We start from the raw sequence: 21152 nt of genomic DNA on the forward strand, positions 1-21152 counted from the left end.
TATTGTAGTTAATGTAAACAGCTTGGCAGAGATATCCACTAGAATTTTTCATGCATGTCTATGGTTTAATATACTATTTTGACATTCTGAGATCATACAGGACTGCTGGGAACCTAGCACTACAAGAACTCTGTCAGCCTCACAGCCCATACAGTATATATTTTTTAAACTTTTTTAGTCACCGCAGCTGAAAGCAGAATTAAATCTTATTATCACTAACAAAAATGACTACAAAGGCACAGATCCCACACATAACTGCAGCCGAACTACTGCACAGAATCCTTTAAAATCTACTCATGTTAATCCCATAACTAACACTTGTCATTCTCTATGTCTTAAATCTCAGTCAAATGACTGTAGTTTTGCAGTTGTCTACTTATATAAATATATAAATATTGACTAATGATGTGGCAATGCAGGGATTCAACTTACCTTCATTGTATTCACAAGTAATTGTCTGTGTCCTTTGAATTATTTAGAGCTTTAGATTTGACATTCTTTGCTTCACACACACCAGGCTGTTTTGATACTGTAGACTAGGATACATACACTCTGATCGCTTGCAGGGTTAGCAGTCACCCTTACTCGGAGAAATAAACTGAAACTCTATGTTCTTTGGATGTAAAAAAAAGGCTCAGTTCAAGAACACACCATGAGAACCCACTACCTAGCCCTGTGGTTTCAAGGCAGATTCCTATCAGAGCAGTAAATTCACCAACGTTAAAAGGAGAAGCATAAAGGCCAATAAAATAACCATTCATACATTGGAGGACAGGCACCTATATATAAATAATTAAAATACTGGTCCATCAACACCACTTACAATTTGCTGGTGTGAGCGGTGTTCATGGAACAGTAGGTGGCGCTGTTCCCCTTGGACAAGAATTTCCAAACGGATGCTCCAGAATGGCGGCCAGGAACACTGCGCTGTAGGAGGTGCTGTCACTCAGCTGAGACACTAAACCGAAGTCCTCACTATGTGGTCATTAAAAGTGCCGTGGTACTATTCGTAAGAGTAGGGGTGTCAACCCTGGTGTCCTGGTTAAATTCCACTGGGGGCTTGAACAATCTAATGCTCCCCCATTCAATTAGCAAAAGAATGTCTCACATAATGATTTTCCCACATCACCCAGGTGGGTACAGCATCCCAAGATCCTCTGAACTTTATAAATGTAGAACTTTATAATGTAATTAAGAACTTCATAAATGTATTTACCTATTATTTAATAACAAAGGGGAAAAACACTGATGTTACAGACTACAGCTTTAAGGAACTGCGCACAGACAGCTTTTAGTTGCCTTTGCCCCAGACATTTATTTAAGCCAATTTGTGAAACAGAAGCAACTCCAGTCAGAAAAAATGAGTCTGCAAGTTGTCATGGAATTCTGGATTAGGCTTTTAGAAAGACGGTGATATGATATAAAAGCAAGACTTCTCTTTTCCAGCAGGGTGTTGAGAATAAATCAAGACTGGAGGAAAGAAAAGATCTACAAGAGGGCCAAATGCAGTGAATTTGGAACTGGAAAATTGTGATGAATGGCAACAAAAAGCAGTAAAAAAAAAACATGGTGAAATTACAGAATAATGACTCCTCGTAAAACACGTATCAAAGTCAATGCTCCTCTCTCACTATGCTGTCTTTTAAAGTGCAATGAAATATATTCCCCTAGTCACATCTCATGCTAGTGGTCCATGATCGTAAGAGGTGATTGTCCATACTGGAGGTGTATATTAATGACATCACTAGATTACCCAATCAAAGGACATCCTACATAACTAGAAGACGCACTTACTAGAGCCAGAACTACCCGAAGAACCTGCTTGAAGGCAATCATTGTTAAAAGGCCATGCAGTTTAAGGAGAGCAGGAGTGGAACAAATGAATTGAGAGACTAGAACTGCATCAAGCTAATATTTTAACTGGTCCTAATGGTGTCTTTCTCCAGGAGGATGTTGGAACAGCACTTAAAAAGGGCTTCAAGAACACGTTTTGATCAAGCAGCACTTTGTGGGAAGAAATGAATCCCCTTGCTTTGGTGCCACGAGGCAGCAAATGAGGCAAAGAGAGCTTTCAGGTCCTGGCCTGGTAGTGTTGAGCAAATGCAAAAACTGTTCTGAACTGATATGACAATTCGTTTGCATCAGTGTATTACTCTGGTAACTCATTTTTGTTTCCTTTGCCTAATTAACCAAATTGGAATGATCTAACTCCCATTTGGGTTGCTACGCTCCAGTGCCTCTAACTGCCAGAAATAGAAGCAGAAGACCCTGGGCTGTAAATGTCTGCTGGCATGACGAATACTCACACTTGACCTTCAGGGGCGTATGTGGAGCCGGTGATGGAGAACTCATGCAGGGTACAGCTGGAATTGTCAGCTTTGTCCACCACGAACATCTGAGGGAAGAGAACAGAGGGGGTTTGTCTTACACTATAATACAATCACGCTCGATCAGGGTTTAATATACTACAAGCAGTCCCGTCTACAGTATGAAGTGAGCAATACTAGCAGCATTTGAATAAATCATAACATTTATTCAGGGATGCCTGACGAAAGTGAAAGTTAGGACACAAGAGTGACAGGGCCAAGGAAGGTGAACCCTGAAGCTAAAGAGGCACGTAGTTCTGCTATGAGTATATTCTTTTCATCTTTTTAAATTTTAATTCCATCAAGTAGTGTCCTGAATTCCAACCATTCCACAAGGCTATATATTATTGAATCAAGCACCATTTCTCAGGAGGGAATATGTAATGACACTGGAGGGCACAGTCTCCAGAAGTTACAGCGAAAAAAGAAAGGGAGTGCTGCAAATCTCCTTAGCATACCCATTGATGAACTCTCATAAAAAGACTCTTTTCACAATTTAAAAAACAATCAGAGAGTCTGTACAAATAACAAAAGCAAGATTATAAAACAGATAAACAGGCTGCTCTGAAGGCCTTCAAAAGATGGTCTTTTCACCTAGAAATGATGCTTCACATTTTGCCATGTCCCTAAACAAAGCATCAATACCATGAGAGCAATAGAACAAAATGACAAACAACCAGATTTATTTGTCCTTTGAGAGCTGTCTGACCTGCTGTCTCAGAACCTGGCAGTGACACAGAATCTCATTTGGGATGGATAGGAAGAGGAAAAGGGAAATGGAAAAGTCTGGCTGGCCCAGGGCACTGGGGACTGTGTGATTGAGGGTTAATAACAAGAGACTTTTCCTGAGTTCTCAACACATCAGTGCCATGCTTGAAAGGCTCCACCTACCAAAGGGGTTTCCCCTGTGGTCACAGCCAATCAGAATCCACCTGATGTCATCCAGGATGAGGCTTTATTCCCCAGCATGGTAAAGGGCCAGGAGCTTCCCTTCCACTGACCCAGCACAAATCCTCTTCCACACTTGATCTAAGCCAGTCTTAAAGAGGAAGCATGTACAGTAGGTCTTCTCGTTAAGATGAATGCTTATTCAGGGAACTCCTGCCAAGCAATGTGCCTCACAGAAAGGACACTCTTTGGAGGTCAAACTAACCAAACCTTCTTGCATTACAGTCATTAGACAATACATTCTAGTTTGAGGCTCTCTTGTACAATTCTTGAGAGGGATATTTTAATATCCCATCTGGGGGTAAAAACATTTTAATGCACTGAAAGCAGGGCCATAAAGCATCTGCACTTTTCTCTATCAAATCAAGTCAACATGAATTAATGAAAATTAAAATTAACTAATGAAAACTTTGGCTCTGGCAAACAATTCCTGACACTGAACTTTGAGAAACTGATTTTAACTGCCATATAATCACAGCAGAAATAATATGTGAGCAAGTAAATCAATGTGTGACAACACAGCCTCACTTGGAGTGTGTGCTCCTCAAAGCTGTTCTCCCTGTGCTTTGACTGAAAATTAAATTAATGTGGAAGAACGCTATCAATCACTTGATAGCACTTATGCCCCCCACAAATCAACCTAAATTACTGTGCAAGTGACTTACTGTATCTAGCCGAATCAGGCTGGGTTTTAAATTAAACCTTAGCTGATGCACTGTGAAGTTTACCTTGTAAGGCCTGTTGCCCTGTGAATTAATCCCATATCGCTTTCATTTGTTAAGGCTCTGGCCACAATAATTAGAAACTGGTAAGCACTGTTACTCCCGGGTTCTGCCACATCTGCTTTATCAGTAAGGGCATTGAGACCCTGGCTGATAGACTGATAAACTACTCAATTGTACCAAAGCAATTGCTTGTTGCAGGTTGAATTAATAAGGCTTTGTGACACTCTGGGCTTTCCTGAATTATTAACCAACAATGTCTTTAATGCTATTTACACAGTGTGCATATTTCCCACAATAAAGACAGGAAGTAGGCATTCTTTTCTGGGATAAGATAAGATAGTCCTCAAGTCCTCAAGGTAAAAACAGCAGGGGAACTGAATTGGGCTGTGGCAGAGTAATGAGTGAATATCTGGATTCCCATTGGAGTAATGATGCAGAGATGAGGGAGTCCCCAGTTTCTCATAGGAAAGGGATCATTTCAAGGAACCCTATTTTTTTGGACTTTTTGTATGTACAAAATTAAATGCATTTATTTAAAAAGAATATTGTTTCTGCTAACTAGAGGAAATCAACATGTAACAAAAGTCCTCTACTCCTTGCCCAATTAAAGAACTGCATACATACTTCCTAGATTATTACCTTATAGCATGGAGGAGGATATCGACAATTGATGTACAGTAAGACTAAGTCATATGAAATGAGCAGAACATACACCATCTGCAAGAATTCATTGGACACTGTCAATGGTTCAGCAAAGGACCTCATCAGCATATCAAGACCAAAATCTACACAAACACTTATGATTCTTTACATATGTCTATGCAGTGTTAAGAGGAAGACTACATAACATGGTTGCTAGTGGTTTATAAATGTTTTATTCTATAACCCTGGTTCTGTTTAGATATACCCTTTAGACTGACAGGTGTATTGTACAATATGCTTTTTGTGAAAATCCTGACTAATGGCACTAGCAGACCTTACTGTCTTGCATGTTCCCAGAGAAATCAAGTAACCAGAAGAAATTACTCATTTATGTAGTGTTTGTTCCTTATTTATGAAGCTTTCCTTGAAGTATCCTGATCATCAGTTCTCCTTAAAGGGAGATGTTGTTGTCATCCTTAACAACATAACATCCTCACAGTCCCTGCAGCCACTGAGATCATTCTCTGTAGTAAATCACTGCTCAGAACCCTCAGTGCACTCCATTCATCAGGCCAGCTGGACTCGGCAACACGTTATTCCACGCTGAGCGCGTTCACTAGCTTGCTGCAGCTATCCAGATCAATATTCCATTTCAATAATCGACTGGCTTCCACGCTGCCTCTCCAAAAATAAGAAATAAGGAAAGAGGGTCAGTTCGCCTGGGTACTCTTTATGCAAAAAGCACAAAGAACTTTGGTATTGGTGGAAAATGCTTAAAGTAGAAAAAACTGCTGTCCCTTGGCTGGGATCATTCACTTCAAAGCTGTGGTACAACCAAGCTGCTTAGTTAATGAAATTGCCTTCCAGCAGAATTTCTCCTTGTAGTCTCTTCTACAGTATACAGAATTCTCACCATAAAGGACACTAGTCCTTGATCTGCACTTTACAATCCCTTCAATATGACTCCATATACTGGTGGTTTAAAAGCCTGGATTCTAACCAGAGCTGTTCGACAGAGAACAACCATTCACAATCCCAGCCACCACAGACACTCCTGTATAAGAGATTGCCCAATGTGCCCCTTTCTGTCTTCGTTTTCTACTTCAACAGGCACAGCACGATTAAAATTGCATTCTGAAAAGCTTTAAACCAACACATAGAATATCATGTCCCATGCCCTGGTCTCCACTGTGGTGTAAACAAAGTGTGAATTAAATGTGAAATAAATTGACAAAGCTATATGAAATCAAATTCAAGGGGCCTTTGACTGTGCTGCTAGAACCCCCACACTTCTTCCCCAAAATACAAGCATCTTCAAGTGACTGTATCTAAAGCTCTGTTCAGGTTGCATATCTATGAAAACTGCCACTTCACACCCAAAATAAGCCTCTTAATATTTTACACTTTTCATTAGTGGGTGTTTAAAGTCATCTGTGGCTTTTGCTGCTTGAAAGAAAAATGTTCTTCTTTTCTCAAGTGTTGTAATGATTTTACTTGTCTGTTATACTGACAAGGAGGCATTTATTACTGGCTGTGATAATGGCTATAGACTTCTGGGACTGAAGAATCTCTGGGGATCAGACACCAGAAAATGAAACAGTGTAAGATAAGAAAATGATTTGCGCTGGCTATTACTTCTGTGAGACGTGGGAGTCTGTGATGACTTTTTTCATAAGCTGTGCTTTCACAAAAACGTTCAGCAGAAATTGCTGTTGAACAAATTTAATTTAAACTTCTTTATGATGAATTCATGCCTGAATTTCTCACTATTATAAAAGTAGTTACATGAGTTGCATGCTCTCCTCGTTGTAGGAGCAACTTTAGCAAACCTTATCAAAAACATAAGGATGAGTCCTGAATGTCTGCTCCTTATATTGTAAGGACTGCCTGTCAGCTTGGAAACCTACTGATTATATCCTCAATGTCTGGAAAGGAAAAACTAATTCTTAAAAAAAACAGCATTCTACCCAAAGAGACTACATTTTATTCCAAGGACATCCTGTATGACTGGATTAAATATCCGAAATGCACCGCCTTACCAAAATATTAGAGAATGGTTTGTTTCATTGACATAATCCTTCCTGTCCAAAGTAGTAAGAATGGTGCAGCACATGGTATAGCCTATAAATCCTATTGTCTGTAAAGCAGCAGCAGACCAGACCTTTGCCTCAGTGTGCCATGTTAAAGGAAGGAAGGGTGATGTCAGTGATCTCACAAGAGGCATGACTGTTCTTGTATCTCTCATGGCAAGAACACACCAGACAAATTCACAAACAGTAGCTAGTGACAAAAATAAAACACCAGCAGGAAGCAACACAAGAACCTACTGCATCACCACCTCACATCTCACGAAGAGCTGAATCGACTGCTACAGGCTAAGTGGACACATATCTCCATGTACATCCATGAACACGTACTGGAACCAGTGAAAGATGTTGTAGCTGTAACTGCTGCCGGAGACTGATACTTCCGTTATTCAGAATTGAGTATACAGTATGTATGCATGAATTAGCATGAACTGATGCAGCATGCGTACAGAACTTTGCACATTTTCCCACAGGATATTCATTATATGGGCAACACGATGGCAGCACTGGGGTCCTGGGTTCCATGCGGGAACTGAGATGCTATCCGTGTTTGCGTGTGTTTCCTCCCACAGTCCAAAAACATGTCAGTAGGTTAATTTGCTTCTGGAAAACATGGCCCTGGTGCGATATGGTTTGTTAAGGTTGCTCCTGCGTTTGTCTGTGATGGACAGGGAGTATCAGACCTTCCACCTGTTGCTTGGCTGGGATAGGCTCTCCTGTGATCATGAATTGGATTTTAAGGGGTAAGAAAATGGATGGATGGATATTCCTTAAATGACAAAATTGCTTAACTTGCAAACATTCAACATCATTCAACACCTGTACAGTAAGTGCTTCAAATGGAGGCAGTTTCATTTCACAACATAGATTCCCTAGAAACACTCTGCTGACCTCTGACACCAGCTCACACAATATCCTTTGATATTCCCTGACCATTATGATACAATATGTAATGTTTTCAGTCAGTTTTGTTGTTGACGTGGCCACTGTTTTTCATGTAATGGAACAACATTATTTTCTAAAAAAGTTTTAAAAAAACTTTCGAAGTTTAAAGAGCCAGCAGATTGTTTCAAACAGAAATAAAAAAGAAAAGCTAAAAACGCACCATGGTTCTCACAGATCCACACTAATAAGCTGTGAAAGAAGGAGGCTGAAAATGAATCACCACTCTCAGGCACACAGCCTTGTGAGGAGCCGATACAATTTTTTTTCTGAACTTTTTTTTTCAACCCAGACACGGGTTCCCATCTTTATCACAGTGATGTTTTACTCGGTGGCCATGGCAACAGGGCCTAGCACTGTTTTGAGTTCGTACTCCAAACCTCTCTCTTGCTTTGACTGTGAGTAATGTTATGGCACTGAAACAGGAACCTGAGGCTCCCAGGCTTGGGCAGTTGTAATTGGATTACAATATATTTTCCACCAGCCATAATAATGTTATCCTTAACAGTGCACAGTGCAGAGGAAGTGAGCGCACAGCCAAGCTTTGTGCTAAAAATAGAGCAGCTAATGTTCTTTAAACACAGCACACCACTGAACATTTCGAAAGTGTGGGGATCCGAGAGGAACCGGATCTTCAGTAGGAAAACTCTAGAACAAACTTGTGCAAGTTCACCCTGTGTGTGCAGGAATATTAGACAAGGTCCAGAATTCAGCTGGAAGTCAGAGAGTTTCTCTTCATAAGTTTTACCTGGTTAAACCGTACCCTTTCTCTGACACCTAGATATCTGCAGCCAATGATACACTTTAACACTCTTAAACACCGCTGTTACCAAGTGTTTTATGTGATGAAGGGTGTTTTTTTGGACGCTTAATTTTATATCGGAGAATGTTTAAAAAGGTCTTTCCCGTTCGACCACAAGCCTGACTCAAGTTTTCATACATTAACAAAAAGTAAAAAGCTGGCAGAGAAGAAAGCAATTTATTTGCACAAGGAGTCGAACACCTCCTGAATGAGATGAAACGCTGCACTACAAGTTGGCTCTGTTGATCTGTTTCCACTCTGCATTCCCCTCGGATAGAGACGACAGCTTTCATAGCACCTGACAGCGTCTGTGACGTGTTCCTAATGGACTGGCTGGGATTATAGCAGAGCCAGACTTCCAGACTGGCCCCACCCCTGTTATGTTATTCCTCGAGACAAACGGTGCAAGCTACAGTACAACTTAAACCAGCTTCTGGGCCTCCGAAACATCACACTGGGGCAGCAGGTGCGAAGTGACTGGCTAGATGCCTTGTGCCACTAGTGGACTGTGACCAGAGTCCCCAAGCAGCAAAACGTGTCAAGATGGGACATTGAGATAAATAGAGCAGCCTTTTCACAAGAGTGACCCCTGTTGACTGTTAGTCACGCGCGCTAGTAGGTGTGTCAGGGCTGCAGAACCGAATTCAGTTCATTTAAACAACTAACATTTTCCATTTAAAAAAAATCAATAATCATTGTAAGAAGTCTCTATATTTTAAAATGCACTGAAATGAAACTCTTCTACCCAGAGTTGAATATTGCTGCCCTTTAAGGTAATTTGTCAAATTAAATATCTACAATGTCTGAGGCACCATACAGTAACTTGCTAGTTTCAGCACAACACAGTTTCTAAGTTCTGTTTGGTACAGCTGATGCAGAAGGAATCAGTTATGTCCAGCTGGGTAAGAACACAGCAGACAACCAGTTTAAGCACAAATGAAAAAGAAGATAGAAATAAAGAATACACTTTTTTATGAGTTCTCAAAGAAAATATGAATCGCTAAAATTTAACAGAGGAAAAAAATGCATCCATGTTACATGCTCAATAACAAAGAAGTAACACAGAAGAAGAATCTGGTAAAACAGATTTTAAGTTTAAAATCTATAAATCATTAAACAAGCAGAGAATCCAGAGTCCATCCTGAATTAAGATAATGGTTTTTCTTCCTTTTCAACTAGAAGAGCAAGATTTCCGTGGCTCTCAGACATCCAAGAGTTTTTAAAGAAAGCAAAAGAACTGTTACGTTTCATAATTTATACAGTACGCACTGGGTGGCACGGAGGTGCATTGGCTAGCATTGCTGCCTCTCAAGAGGACTCTGGGTTCAATTCCGGAACTGGAGTGCTATCTCCATGAAGTTTGTATGTTCTTCCCATGTTTCTGCGGGGTTCCTCCTGGTGCTCTCGTTTGCTCCCACAGCACAAAGACACACCTGGTGGTTAACTGGCTTCTGGGAAAACTGGCCAGTGGTACAAGTGTGTGTGCTGTGTGTTTGACTTGCATCCCTTGGTCACTGAGACGAGCTCCGGCTCCCCTGTCACCCTGACTTGGATTAAGTGGTTAGCCCTATAGGGCACCACTGATGTTTCTGAATTTAAAATTCTCTAAATATTTTACATATTTTTATGTCTTAACTTTTGCGTGGTTTTTAAGAATAAACCGAGCCCAGAAAAGTCTGGCATCTCAGATTTGACAGATTTTGTCTGCTACCGTATATCCGAATGTTCAAAGCCATGAAGTGAAGTCTGTTAAAGCGAGGGTTTACTGTCATTCCTTGTATTATTGCATTGGGCCTGCTGGTCGGCAGGAAAACAGCATGGCTATACACTCCCAATGAGAGAAAATTTCTCCTATCATGGGGATATGAGCTGGGCTCAGTGAACCATGAGTATTGTAAATTTACAGTGTCAATATTTACCAGACCATGGCTCTGGCAGTCTGTAAAAGATCTCAGTATTAATGTTGTGAGATTAAACAGGTTCTACCAAGGGAACTCCCTGCAGTTAAACATTTATAAACCATGGCTTTTCCTAAGTGATTATGCTGCCTATTTCTGTTTTCATAGGTCAATTAAAGCAGCAGGTCACTGCTGTGCCCGACTCCTGCTGACAACATGTACTATATCAGAAGCGAGCCCAGTGCCTGGAAAATGGAGAACTGTTCCCTTTACTGGCTTCTTCTCCCACTCTCTGCCAGCCCCAGTGACCACAGCACACGGTCAGTTCCTTGTGTCACCGGCGCTCTCTGATCACGCCATGTTATTACTGCTTTACTGTAGCACGCCATACTAAAAGCAAGTTAAAGTAGTAAAACAGAGTTACATCATCATGGAAACAACATGTTAAACTGTGGAGAAACCAAAGTAAGGTAAATGCAGAAAAGCACAAAGTTACCTTATTCCCATTTTTGTGACTTAATGCGCAGTGCTGTGGAAAAACTTTAAAGAATTATGAATTTATTTGGCTTGTACTGTACATTTATACCAGCACACATTGATATATGTGGACATTTTACTGGAGCAAACTGTAATACATTGCTTACACACACAAAAACATCACCACACCTGAGACTGGAGCTCACACCTAGACCACTGCCTGACCACTTCTCCACTGCCCCTCTTTTACCAGCCACTGAGAGGCTGAATGCAACCAGAAATAATTGGAAACTCCCTGGTATTTGTATGTACAGTATGAATGCTGGGGAAATATGAAAGTGCTTTGCATGTGGCAGAACAAATACAGATTTAGAACTGGAAACAAAGATCCAGTGAACTTTTTTTTTCCCCCCAACCATTTTGAAATGTATTTTTCATGAGTACATTTTTTCACATACTGTATAACAGTGCGCACAAAATAAAAGCATGACAGAATTTATAGTCTGTGCTGTTCACACTTGAGGTAAAATAGATTGGAAGGCTAGATAGACTAGCATGGGGAATTATACCCAGAAATGGTCGATTTAAGAGTTGCCAATCAAACCCAAGCTGCAGGTGTTTCAGATGTAAGAGAAAACTGGAGCACTTGGAAAAGAACAATTAAATGGAACCCAGGACCTCAAAAGCTGTGCCACATTAATTAATGCTATAACTTACTAATAAAACATTAACGCTAAAAGCTATGGGACCATGCTGCTCAAATACAGACAGAGGTATTTACTAACATCTTTGCACCCTGGAAACATCTAGTTACACATTATTGAATCTCGTGTCGTGAAGAGGTGTAAGATATTTTAGCAGCTCTTAAACTGCAAAAGTGATTGGGGACCACAGTACTGCTTGTGTTTCTAATCCACTTTCAGCAGTCTGAGTGCATCAGTAGAGCTCAATGATTTACTGTATTTTTAATGCAGGCGTCTTTGCTGCTGTTTTTTTCGGGGAAGCTGTCAGCTGCTTTATTTGCAGGAGAGACCACATGCATTATTGAAGTGCACAGACACCAGCAATGTCACTTTGCATTGCTTCACAAGGCACAGAAAAATCCCGCGAGCTCGGGCACCCTTCATCTTTCACCAGCTTTGTGCTTTCGCCAAAAGGCAGACGGAAACTGAAAGCCCCGCCTCTCCGCTCTGTTCTCTAGGGTGACCTTGAACACTCCGGAGGACCTGGTCCATTTATATCCGGCCTTCTCTCCTGCTGTGCCCTTATTTCTTACTGATGTTAGTGGAATGGCTCCAGTCAAGGTAAGAGGGAAATCCCATTTTATAAATCAAGTCCAGGAATCCTTCCATTTCATCTTGAGAAACACAGTGTTCCTGTTCCTTATGACTCCGTGTATTTCAAAGGAATTGCCAGGATTATCTACTTCGGAGGTGCAGTAAAAACTGCTGTATTTGCAAGTAGTAGCACAAAACTGCCACTGAAGTTTTTCAAAGAATCTTTGTATTGAAATTGGACTGTTACTGGCACCCAAACACACTTTTGCATTTTACATGTCACCTACTCTTTCCTTAAATGGATGAAAGGGATAATAAAATATCTAAATGTATCAAGAGCGAACTGATTTGGTAGCATTAGCAAGAGGATTTTTACAGTGCAAATTATTTGAATTAGTATTCCTGGGAGCTGGCTAGGTTAACACTTACTAAAAGACTGTCCTTTTTATTTTGTAGGAAACACATCTAAACTAATAAGGAGAAGTTAGGTCATACTATGGCAGAGATGGAAAACTGGCCCTGAACAGCTTCAATCCAGCTGGATTACGAGGAGCAGGTGCTAAATTAAGTCATTCTGAGGTCATTTAAAATGAAAATACCAGCACTCTGTAACTCTCAAGGACTACAGATGGCCATTTCTCACTTAATTGAACAAATGAATTTATGTTATTAATTTACATATCACAAGTCTCTACATATTGATGATTTAAGATGACATACAGTATCAGATCTGAATGGACTGGGGGTACTCCAGGGCTGAGCACCTCTTTAATATGGTATAAAGCACAGAATCATCCCCATCTCCCTAGAACTCGCAACTGATAACCCTTTGGAGCTAAACAATGTGAGCCTGGTCAGTGCCAGGATGGGAGACCTCCTTGGAAAGCTAAGGTTACTACTGGAAGAGGACTGGTAGGGGGCACTCACCCTACAGTCTGTGTGGGTCATAATGCCCCAATATAGTAATGGGGACTCTATCCTAAAAAAGTAACAAAAGCACTGTCCTTCAGATAAGGTGTAAAACCAAAGCCCTGATTCTCCGTGGTCATTAACATTTCCAGGGTGTTACCCTGGGGGCTACACATTGGTGGTGATGGAGGGGAGTCCCCATTACCTGTAAAATGCTTTGAGTGTAATGTCCAGAAAAGCACTGTATAACAATAAGGATTATTATTATTAAATGTAAACTTCATACAACAAAAAATAATGTTCCAAGGAATCAGAGTATGAATATTGACTTTCATGATTAGGTCCCACTAGCTTGGATTATGTCTGAGATGTCAATTCAGCAGCTCCAGTGACAAAGGATTCCAGTAACACAGCTGCCACAGAAGCTCTCATCTCTGCCCCACACTCCGAGTGAAAGTGAACACCGATGGACTGAGCTGGGCTGAAAGGGGTGCCGGAGTGGGAAGACATCAGACACCACCTGAGAAAACTGGTGTTCTCGGGAGCTGAGTGCCAAGGTAAACAAGGAGCGGTTTTTCTTCAGACTGACTGGCATCCCCCCAGCGAAAGGGCACAAAATGTCACGTTGTGGGAGGAGAACAGAGGGGAGAGAGCTCTTGACAAGGTGGTTGCCGAGCATCACATGCACGAAAACCCAGACCAGCATTCTTCTCTCCCTGGCGACGGCTTTGTGAATACCCTGGGGCAAAGATTACTGGGTCTGCAGTGGGAAGTGCAGTGCTTTGACATTTCAAAAACCCAGCCAGGCTTAAGAAAGGCACTTTTAGCATCAAACTTATAGAAGCAGAAGTCCTATCTAAGGACTTTGCAAAGGAAAAAAACGCATGTTGTTCTTGTTAAAGAAAAAGAAAACAACACACAGAACTTTGACATTTACCCTATTCCGCAGTACGTGCAGCTGTATATTAAATAACAGTGAGAATTTAAGAACATAGTTTGGATTTAACGGGCTTGTCCTGGGGGATGATAGGGTGGTCAAGAGGATGGGTTAGCTGATCCACACCTCCAGCCCGAGATACATTACAACAAAATAGCACAGATCATGATACATTCAGTGCAGTAGAAGGAATATTCTAATACACCCTTACTTATAAGCACTGACAAAGAAGTCGGGACCAAACAAGAATCAATTTCTCCTGTTCATCTGTAAAAAATATTCGGCATTAATTAATGCATTTTTATGCTGAATGCTCAAACATCATCATAATGTTTAGAAAAAAAATTCTGTATCTTAATTTAAGCCAGCTCCAGACAGAGTGGACCTGATGTCTTAAGCTACTATTGAATCAGTAAGAAATTAACAGTAATAATAATTAAAATGAAATTGATCTCCATTAATCACGATGGCTTAGACTGCTGTTCCAAAATGCTTTACCCTATACATCCCTGCTTCTTCAACACCTACAGTATGACTGTTTCAGTTTTCTAACAGGCTCATTTTTGCTGTCCCTTTCAATTATACAGCACCACCTTTACTGCAAACGTGCTGTTACAGTAGGTCAGTCCATCGGTTTCTTTCTCATACATTTCCCAAGCTTTTAACAAAAGAGGAGCTCATTTGTTTCTGCCATCATTTACATATTGTATAAGCTGCACTGTTAAAGGACTGAAGAGTTTGCAGTCACATGTTATATGTTTTAGTCTTTAGTTTTTTTTAAGTGTGCAGAAGCCCATGCAATTTAATATTCAGATTGCTGGCAATGTCCTCATGGGCTCAATGACAATAAATACAGGGCTTTTCAAACAGGGGATAAAAAGCGAAGTATTGTGGCACCTGTTCCAACGCAGTCTGACACTAGAACTGCCCCCAGAGGCTGGCACTTACCCTGCACACGGACATCTGGTTGGTGGTGAGAGTGCCAGTCTTGTCGGAGCAGATGACGGAGGTGCAGCCCAGGGTCTCGACGGAGGGCAGGCTGCGCACGATGGCGTTCTTCTTGGCCATGCGGCGGGTGCCCAGCGCCAGGCAGGTGGTGATGACGGCGGGCAGCCCCTCGGGGATGGCGGCCACGGCCAGCGCCACGGCGATCTTGAAGTAGTAGATGGCGCCCCGGAGCCAGGAGCCTCCGTGCACGGGGTCGTTGAAGTGGCCGATGTTGATGACCCACACGGCCACACAGATCAGGGAGATGACCTTGGACAGCTGCTCGCCGAACTCGTCCAGCTTCTGCTGCAGAGGCGTCTTCTCCTGCTCCGTTGTGGCCATCTGGTTGCGGATCTTGCCGATCTCAGTGGAGACCCCTGTGGACACAACCACGCCGATGGCCCTGCCAGCAGCGATGTTGGTCCCCTGTGGTCAAACAGCAAATTACAGGATGAGCTAACATGGATGGCTACTGACTTTCAATAAGGTATAATTACATTTGTACTGATTTACAATAATAGCCCTGAAGTCTGTATTTCACTTACTATCTTTGGACAGGAAAAAAATAGAAGTCATATAGTAAACACCACAGCACTGGTTGTGATCAGCTTTTTTGGCATCATGCGTGTTATATATTGATCTGATTGTAAAGAGAATAAATTCAAAAGTGTTTAGCCTGACACCCAGCAGTGTTGATAACAAGGTATCATAATTTGAAAATAACTACAGTACATTACATTTTTGAGAATTTCTCCCTGAAATATTGCAATATGAACTGACTAAATGTTTGTTAGGTATGAATGAATTGAAATAACAGGGCACCATCAAGCTAAGCTACACAAGGATCTCCCCAAATACTCCCCTCTCACCTGTCAAAAAAGGCTGCTCATGCTACATTCCTACTGTCCCACAGTCAATTTCAGTCCTGACTGGACACACCAGAGCAAAAATAAAAGCTACGTATCTTTTCCTGCAATCTGGTCTGATGTTAAACATGTCAAATGAGACTTGAAAGCTCATTATAATACAATACATACCATTCTTGACATTGTTGCAGGATGCAATCACCAGTGAGATCAGGAATAAAATCCACAACACTCACCGAAAAAAGCATGTTCTTCTTGTCCTGATTGACAGCTCTGGGGTCAGGAACAGGATCGGTGTGCTTGATGACTGATACCGATTCCCCTGTACAAGGAAGGAGCAGATATCTGTTAAACGAGATTTCCACCACTCTTTCTACTGCATTTTTCCCCCTAAAGAGGAGTGATAAAATTTGGCTCCACTCCACCCTTTATTATTCTTTTTATAAATATTGGCTCTTCTGGGAGTTATTTCTTCAGATAGAGAATTCAAGATAGTATCACACAGCAAACTACAAGTTATGTTCTCAAGTTCAAAATACCAGTGATGACAATGTTTTCATTGTAGTCCAATGAACAAAAACTCCACAGGTTGGTGTTCTCTTTTGTTAATTTATTAACCATGTCAAACTTTTTTCTTATAAAGTACATTTGTTCATTGTTCACTTCAACTGAACACCAACTGATTACTAGTCCATTTGAAAAAGTCTGTCTGAATACAAAACCACACCTTTGAAAAACCTACTGTACTTTGAAAACTGTGGCTGAATTGATCTACAATAATTCTTTTACAAATGGAGAATGACAAATGCTTCACAAAAAAAGAAGACTTGTGTTTAGTTACTTTAAACCTGCATGCTGAATGTTGGCGATATAAAGTAGAAGGTTCAACATCAAAATTCTGGGAGCAAATCTGCAGATCTTCAGTGACGAGAGAATTGCAGTCCAGTAAACGAGATAAGAACAAGGGGCCAGAGGAGCCATAGAGCCTCAATTAAACCTGCTTTATATGCAATGGGGGAGAATGTCATTTCGAAACTGTCTGCCATTCAGGAGATTTTATAAAAACCCTTCTGGTCTAGAAATTAATCCAAGTAAGTGAGGATGCGACTTCAGCCAGTTCCACTTCCTGAGTGGCTCATAAATAGAAGGGAAGCACTGTGAATATCCGGACTGGACGCAACCTCTATCAACAACTTACTAATGCCTTCTGTGCGGTGCCCATTATCAACATGCAATACATCAGAATTGACAACAGCTAGCCTTCATCTAAGAATGTGTTATCTCCTTTGCTTGGCTGAATTTTTAAGGATGTTTCTTAATATGTCCACATTCTCGGGGTAATACCAGATATTTTGGAAGCACAAGCTGTTTTTATGGCCAAACACAAACTGTGCCGTTTAAATTTTCTTTTTTTGTGGGCATTTTTATTTCAGTAGGTTGTTCAAGCCTTAATGAAAGTTTGAGATGTTTTAATAGCATGTTACTGGGGTAACTCAACCAGCTGAGGAGAACCCAGACATAACAATGGGGTTGTCAGTACACCCCCTTTAATTGAAGGATGAACCAGGGAACTGTTGCAAGGGTAAAGATGGAGAGAACTCGGAAATGGGTCAGCAGTAATCATATTTATATCCAGGGAAGCTATAGCGGACGAGATTAGAGCTTGAACTACTCCTGAAATTTTGTAATTAACTCCAAATGGGGCTGCTCAATGGTGCAGCTAGCTAGCACTATGCATGTTGTGCAGGACGTAGACGGTTAAATTGAACTTTGTTATAAAACCCTAGAACTTGCCAGAGAAATAATGAAGCGGTACTGTGAAACTGACACAGATAGGAAAAAAATAACAAATTCAGGTAAAGACGTAATCTACTGCATATCAACTGCAGAGAACATGAATTTTGTATCTCTGCTTCAGTATTTGTATTTGTACTATTGTTCTTGGATGCAAAACCTGCAGCTGCCTACATGAAATGTCAGCCAGGCGTTTTTCAGTCTTAAAATTTTACCTGAATCTTACTGAACCATATTTATTGCTTAGGCAGTGTGTTCTAATCCTCCTTTTTGTGGTATCAATTAGAAATTTGGCTAACTTACCAACTTTAATAGAATCTAGATTATTGATACGGAGTATCATATATCCGCTGTGCACCTATATTATTGATGTTGCTTATTCAAAGAGCTCTAATAAACTTAAGCAAGGCTTATCTTTTCTCAATTTAAAAATCAAAACATTCATTTTCTTTTAAGAACTCTAAATTCCTAAAGCTGGTAATGAGGTAGCACTGAACTCATATGACCTCATGTTCACTGTTTTGTTGCCCCCTTTGGGTCTTCTTTTACTGCTGCTTCCAATGCATTTTTTAATTAAATGGATTCTCTCATCTGGAAACATTCTTTGGAAAAGCTCAAATGTTCTATGTGCACTGCTTACAGTATATACAGTACTGAAAATTGATGTGGTCATCAATGCCAAACTGTTTGAGGAAAACCAATACCTTTTCAATGCTGGAAAGGACAATGTAACAGAGACCCCCCCCTCCCACTCACCTGTAAGAATGGACTGGTCCACTCGCAGGGTTGTGGATTTAATGGAGGTGATCCTGATGTCAGCAGGGACCTTGTCACCAACTATAAGGGGGAAGAGAAATGTAAGTTGTTGGCAGCTAGATATTGTATGTCTCATTCTCGTCAGTACTTATCGTTTAACTTTACAGTTCGGTGTCTTACTAGGCAAGAACAATGAGCCACCCTGGGTCCCAACATCCTCAACTCTCTGCTCAGTTCTCACCACATGGCTGACAGTACCTGACTGGAGACGCAGAGCTTCACGTACTCTTTGACATGGAGAAAGGGGTGAATTAGAGACGAGCATTTAGCCGAATGTGAAGATGCATATTTTATTTTTAGCTCTTAATGTTCTTAATGAGCCCTTTGTAGTTTTCCATCTGCCACTGTACTTCATATCCTGCAATCTTTGAGCAGTATTTTCAAAAGAAGAATGAGATGATATTCAGGGGAAGAGTTTAAATGATGCATTAACTCATTGAAACAACACTTAAACAACAGTATGAGCTTCTGAGTAACTTCCCCATTAAATCTGTTTTCAGGAAGTATTTTTATGCAATAAAGCAAGACTACCAGCTGAAAAAGGAAGAATACAAAGTGAATGAAAAGCCAGACAACTAGCATTTAGAAACAAGAGAAATATGTGCTTATATTATAAACTAAAACAATTTTAACTAGTTTTAAATACAGAGCCCAATTCTTCTTAAATCAAAGGAGCACACAATCATCAGATTTCTTCCATTAAAGTCTCACAGATGCTGTGTTTTTTCCAACTGCAGGACTGAAGCAATTTCTGAGATGTTATCATTAGTACTTTCCATTTGGTGCCATTGTTTAAGAACGCAGAATGGTCTTGAAAACTTGTCTCCACTTTCTCCAGACTTCCTTTTATTTAATGTAGTAAAAACACAGAGAAATAATGTATTTCATACCTCTTAAGTTTTTTTTAATTAAATACCGTGGCCATAGACTGGCTGCAGGGATTACTCCTTGATAAAGATGGAAATTAAAAACATTATCTACACCTTCCATCTCAAGAAACACATTGTAGCTTAAAGCAATTTCTATTACAAATTAAAAACATCTACTTGAATGCAAGTAATAATTAAAAGCACAGGGCCTCAAAAGTCCCAGATTAAGGAACCCTTTTGAATCTGTTATTGTGAAACTTCAGCAATTGCTGCATAATTCCTTGTTCATTCTGACCTCTACTATTATGTTCATTGTTCCTTGTGAATGAGTTTTAGTTGGCCATGTTTGTCTGGTGAAGCATTAGTCTATGAAATTAAACACTGATTTCCTCTCTGTGAGGGAAGGAGAAAGATTGTGTTTCTGGGAAAAATCCTTACCTCCCATTTGTGGGATCTCCCTTCCCAGCCAACAGAGAAAATTCTCTGTACATGAATATTCTACTGTATAAGATATGTGGTCATCATGAGGGATAGGAGCAGATTCTGAGAACTGAGATATTCAGTCCTTTACAAACACACGGTGAAGATGCAAGAGTCACTATTCATGTGTGATTGCTTCATGAATGCTTGCTGCTGTGTCACAATAGCCAAGCTTTAAATGCATTTCTTGTGTTTTGGCCATGTGGACTACTAGACCTTACAAAAGATTGACGTGAGCTTTTGACCTGTGTGGCAACTGTGCTCTAGGTGTTGTTGGTTTTGGTTATTCACTTTAACCTTATCTGGAAAATTCCAAAATGAAGAATCTCTGCACCATCACAAGGCTGAACTGATCTGCTACCGTACCGGGAGGATTATAATATCAAAGCTAAGAACAGCACTGAAGGAAGTGCATCTTGACAACACAAGCTAAAGTGTTGCCAATATACAACAATATACAAAGCACTTTCACAGCAACGTTCAGGATATACAAGGAAAGCAAATTTTCCTTATAATGGTACTGTGAAACACACAGGTGTTCCATGTAAGTATCACACACATCTGCATCACCTGGAAGAACGCCGAGATCCTCTGAGCAATATCTTTAGCTTTGGGTTTTCACTTTTATTAATCATTTTATTTGCACTATGTACAGTAACTACATATTAAGGAGGTCAAAGTTATGCGTAATCTACACTGCTGTTCATTTTTTTCACACTGCCTTTTCGTCGGAGGACACAAAAACTAGGGGGACCTCCTGTATTGCAGTACGATGCCAAATGTATTAATTTAATATTAAAACTGTTCAAAATGCCGTACGGAGCAGGCAGGCTGATTTCACAATGCCAAGGCTACCCCTCTGAAGGTCAAGGTCTGGCAGCTCAGTTCACATACAGTATCCTCCTTTTAGCACTGGGAGGACCCAGTCCGAGAAGAGAAGCAGCCTTTTTTCAGCAGGATGTATTTCCTGCTGCGACGAGTCTGCCAGGAGATAAACAAAATGTTCTGGGTTTCTGTCCCTCTGCTCTGCATGTTGCTTTTAGACACTTAAAAAAGACTAAGAAAACACTTCAGGTTACCTGGCTCTCCTAATGTGAAGAAGGAGATGGACAATATGAAGTCAGAGTAACGTTCACCAGTAACTGTAGCGTCAGTCTAGATGTTTTATATCCTGCTGATAAATACAGTGCCTTGAACTTTTCAACCTTTTGCCACATTTCAGGCTTCAAACATAAAGATATAAATTTTTTATTTTATGTGAAGAATCACCAACAAGTGGGACACAATTGTGAAGTGGAACGAAATCTATTGGATTTTTGAAACTTTTTTA

At 40.6% G+C, this 21152-nt stretch overlaps 1 protein-coding gene and 1 long non-coding RNA gene across 3 annotated transcripts in view; one reads left to right on the top strand and one right to left on the bottom strand.

The window, feature by feature from the left end:
• Nucleotides 1–21152, bottom strand: part of atp2a3 (ATPase sarcoplasmic/endoplasmic reticulum Ca2+ transporting 3) — an 85346-nt gene that overhangs the window by 19351 nt on the left and 44843 nt on the right. For both annotated transcript variants that reach the window (XM_088615708.1, XM_088615709.1), the window contains 4 exons: nt 18414–18494; nt 16100–16185; nt 14959–15423; nt 2307–2395 (listed from right to left, as the gene is read on the bottom strand). In XM_088615708.1, coding sequence (XP_088471834.1) covers nt 2307–2395; nt 14959–15423; nt 16100–16185; nt 18414–18494 — 721 coding nt within the window. The remainder of the gene's footprint in view (nt 1–2306; nt 2396–14958; nt 15424–16099; nt 16186–18413; nt 18495–21152) is intronic.
• Nucleotides 11845–15425, top strand: LOC148643616 (uncharacterized). The gene is made up of 3 exons (XR_015929008.1): nt 11845–12191; nt 12621–12720; nt 13415–15425. It is a non-coding gene; the product is annotated as an uncharacterized LOC148643616 (long non-coding RNA).

Source organism: Lepisosteus platostomus, chromosome 22 (genome assembly GCF_059453375.1).
Source record: "Lepisosteus platostomus isolate fLepPlt1 chromosome 22, fLepPlt1.hap1, whole genome shotgun sequence".
NCBI classification, from domain to species: domain Eukaryota; kingdom Metazoa; phylum Chordata; class Actinopteri; order Semionotiformes; family Lepisosteidae; genus Lepisosteus; species Lepisosteus platostomus.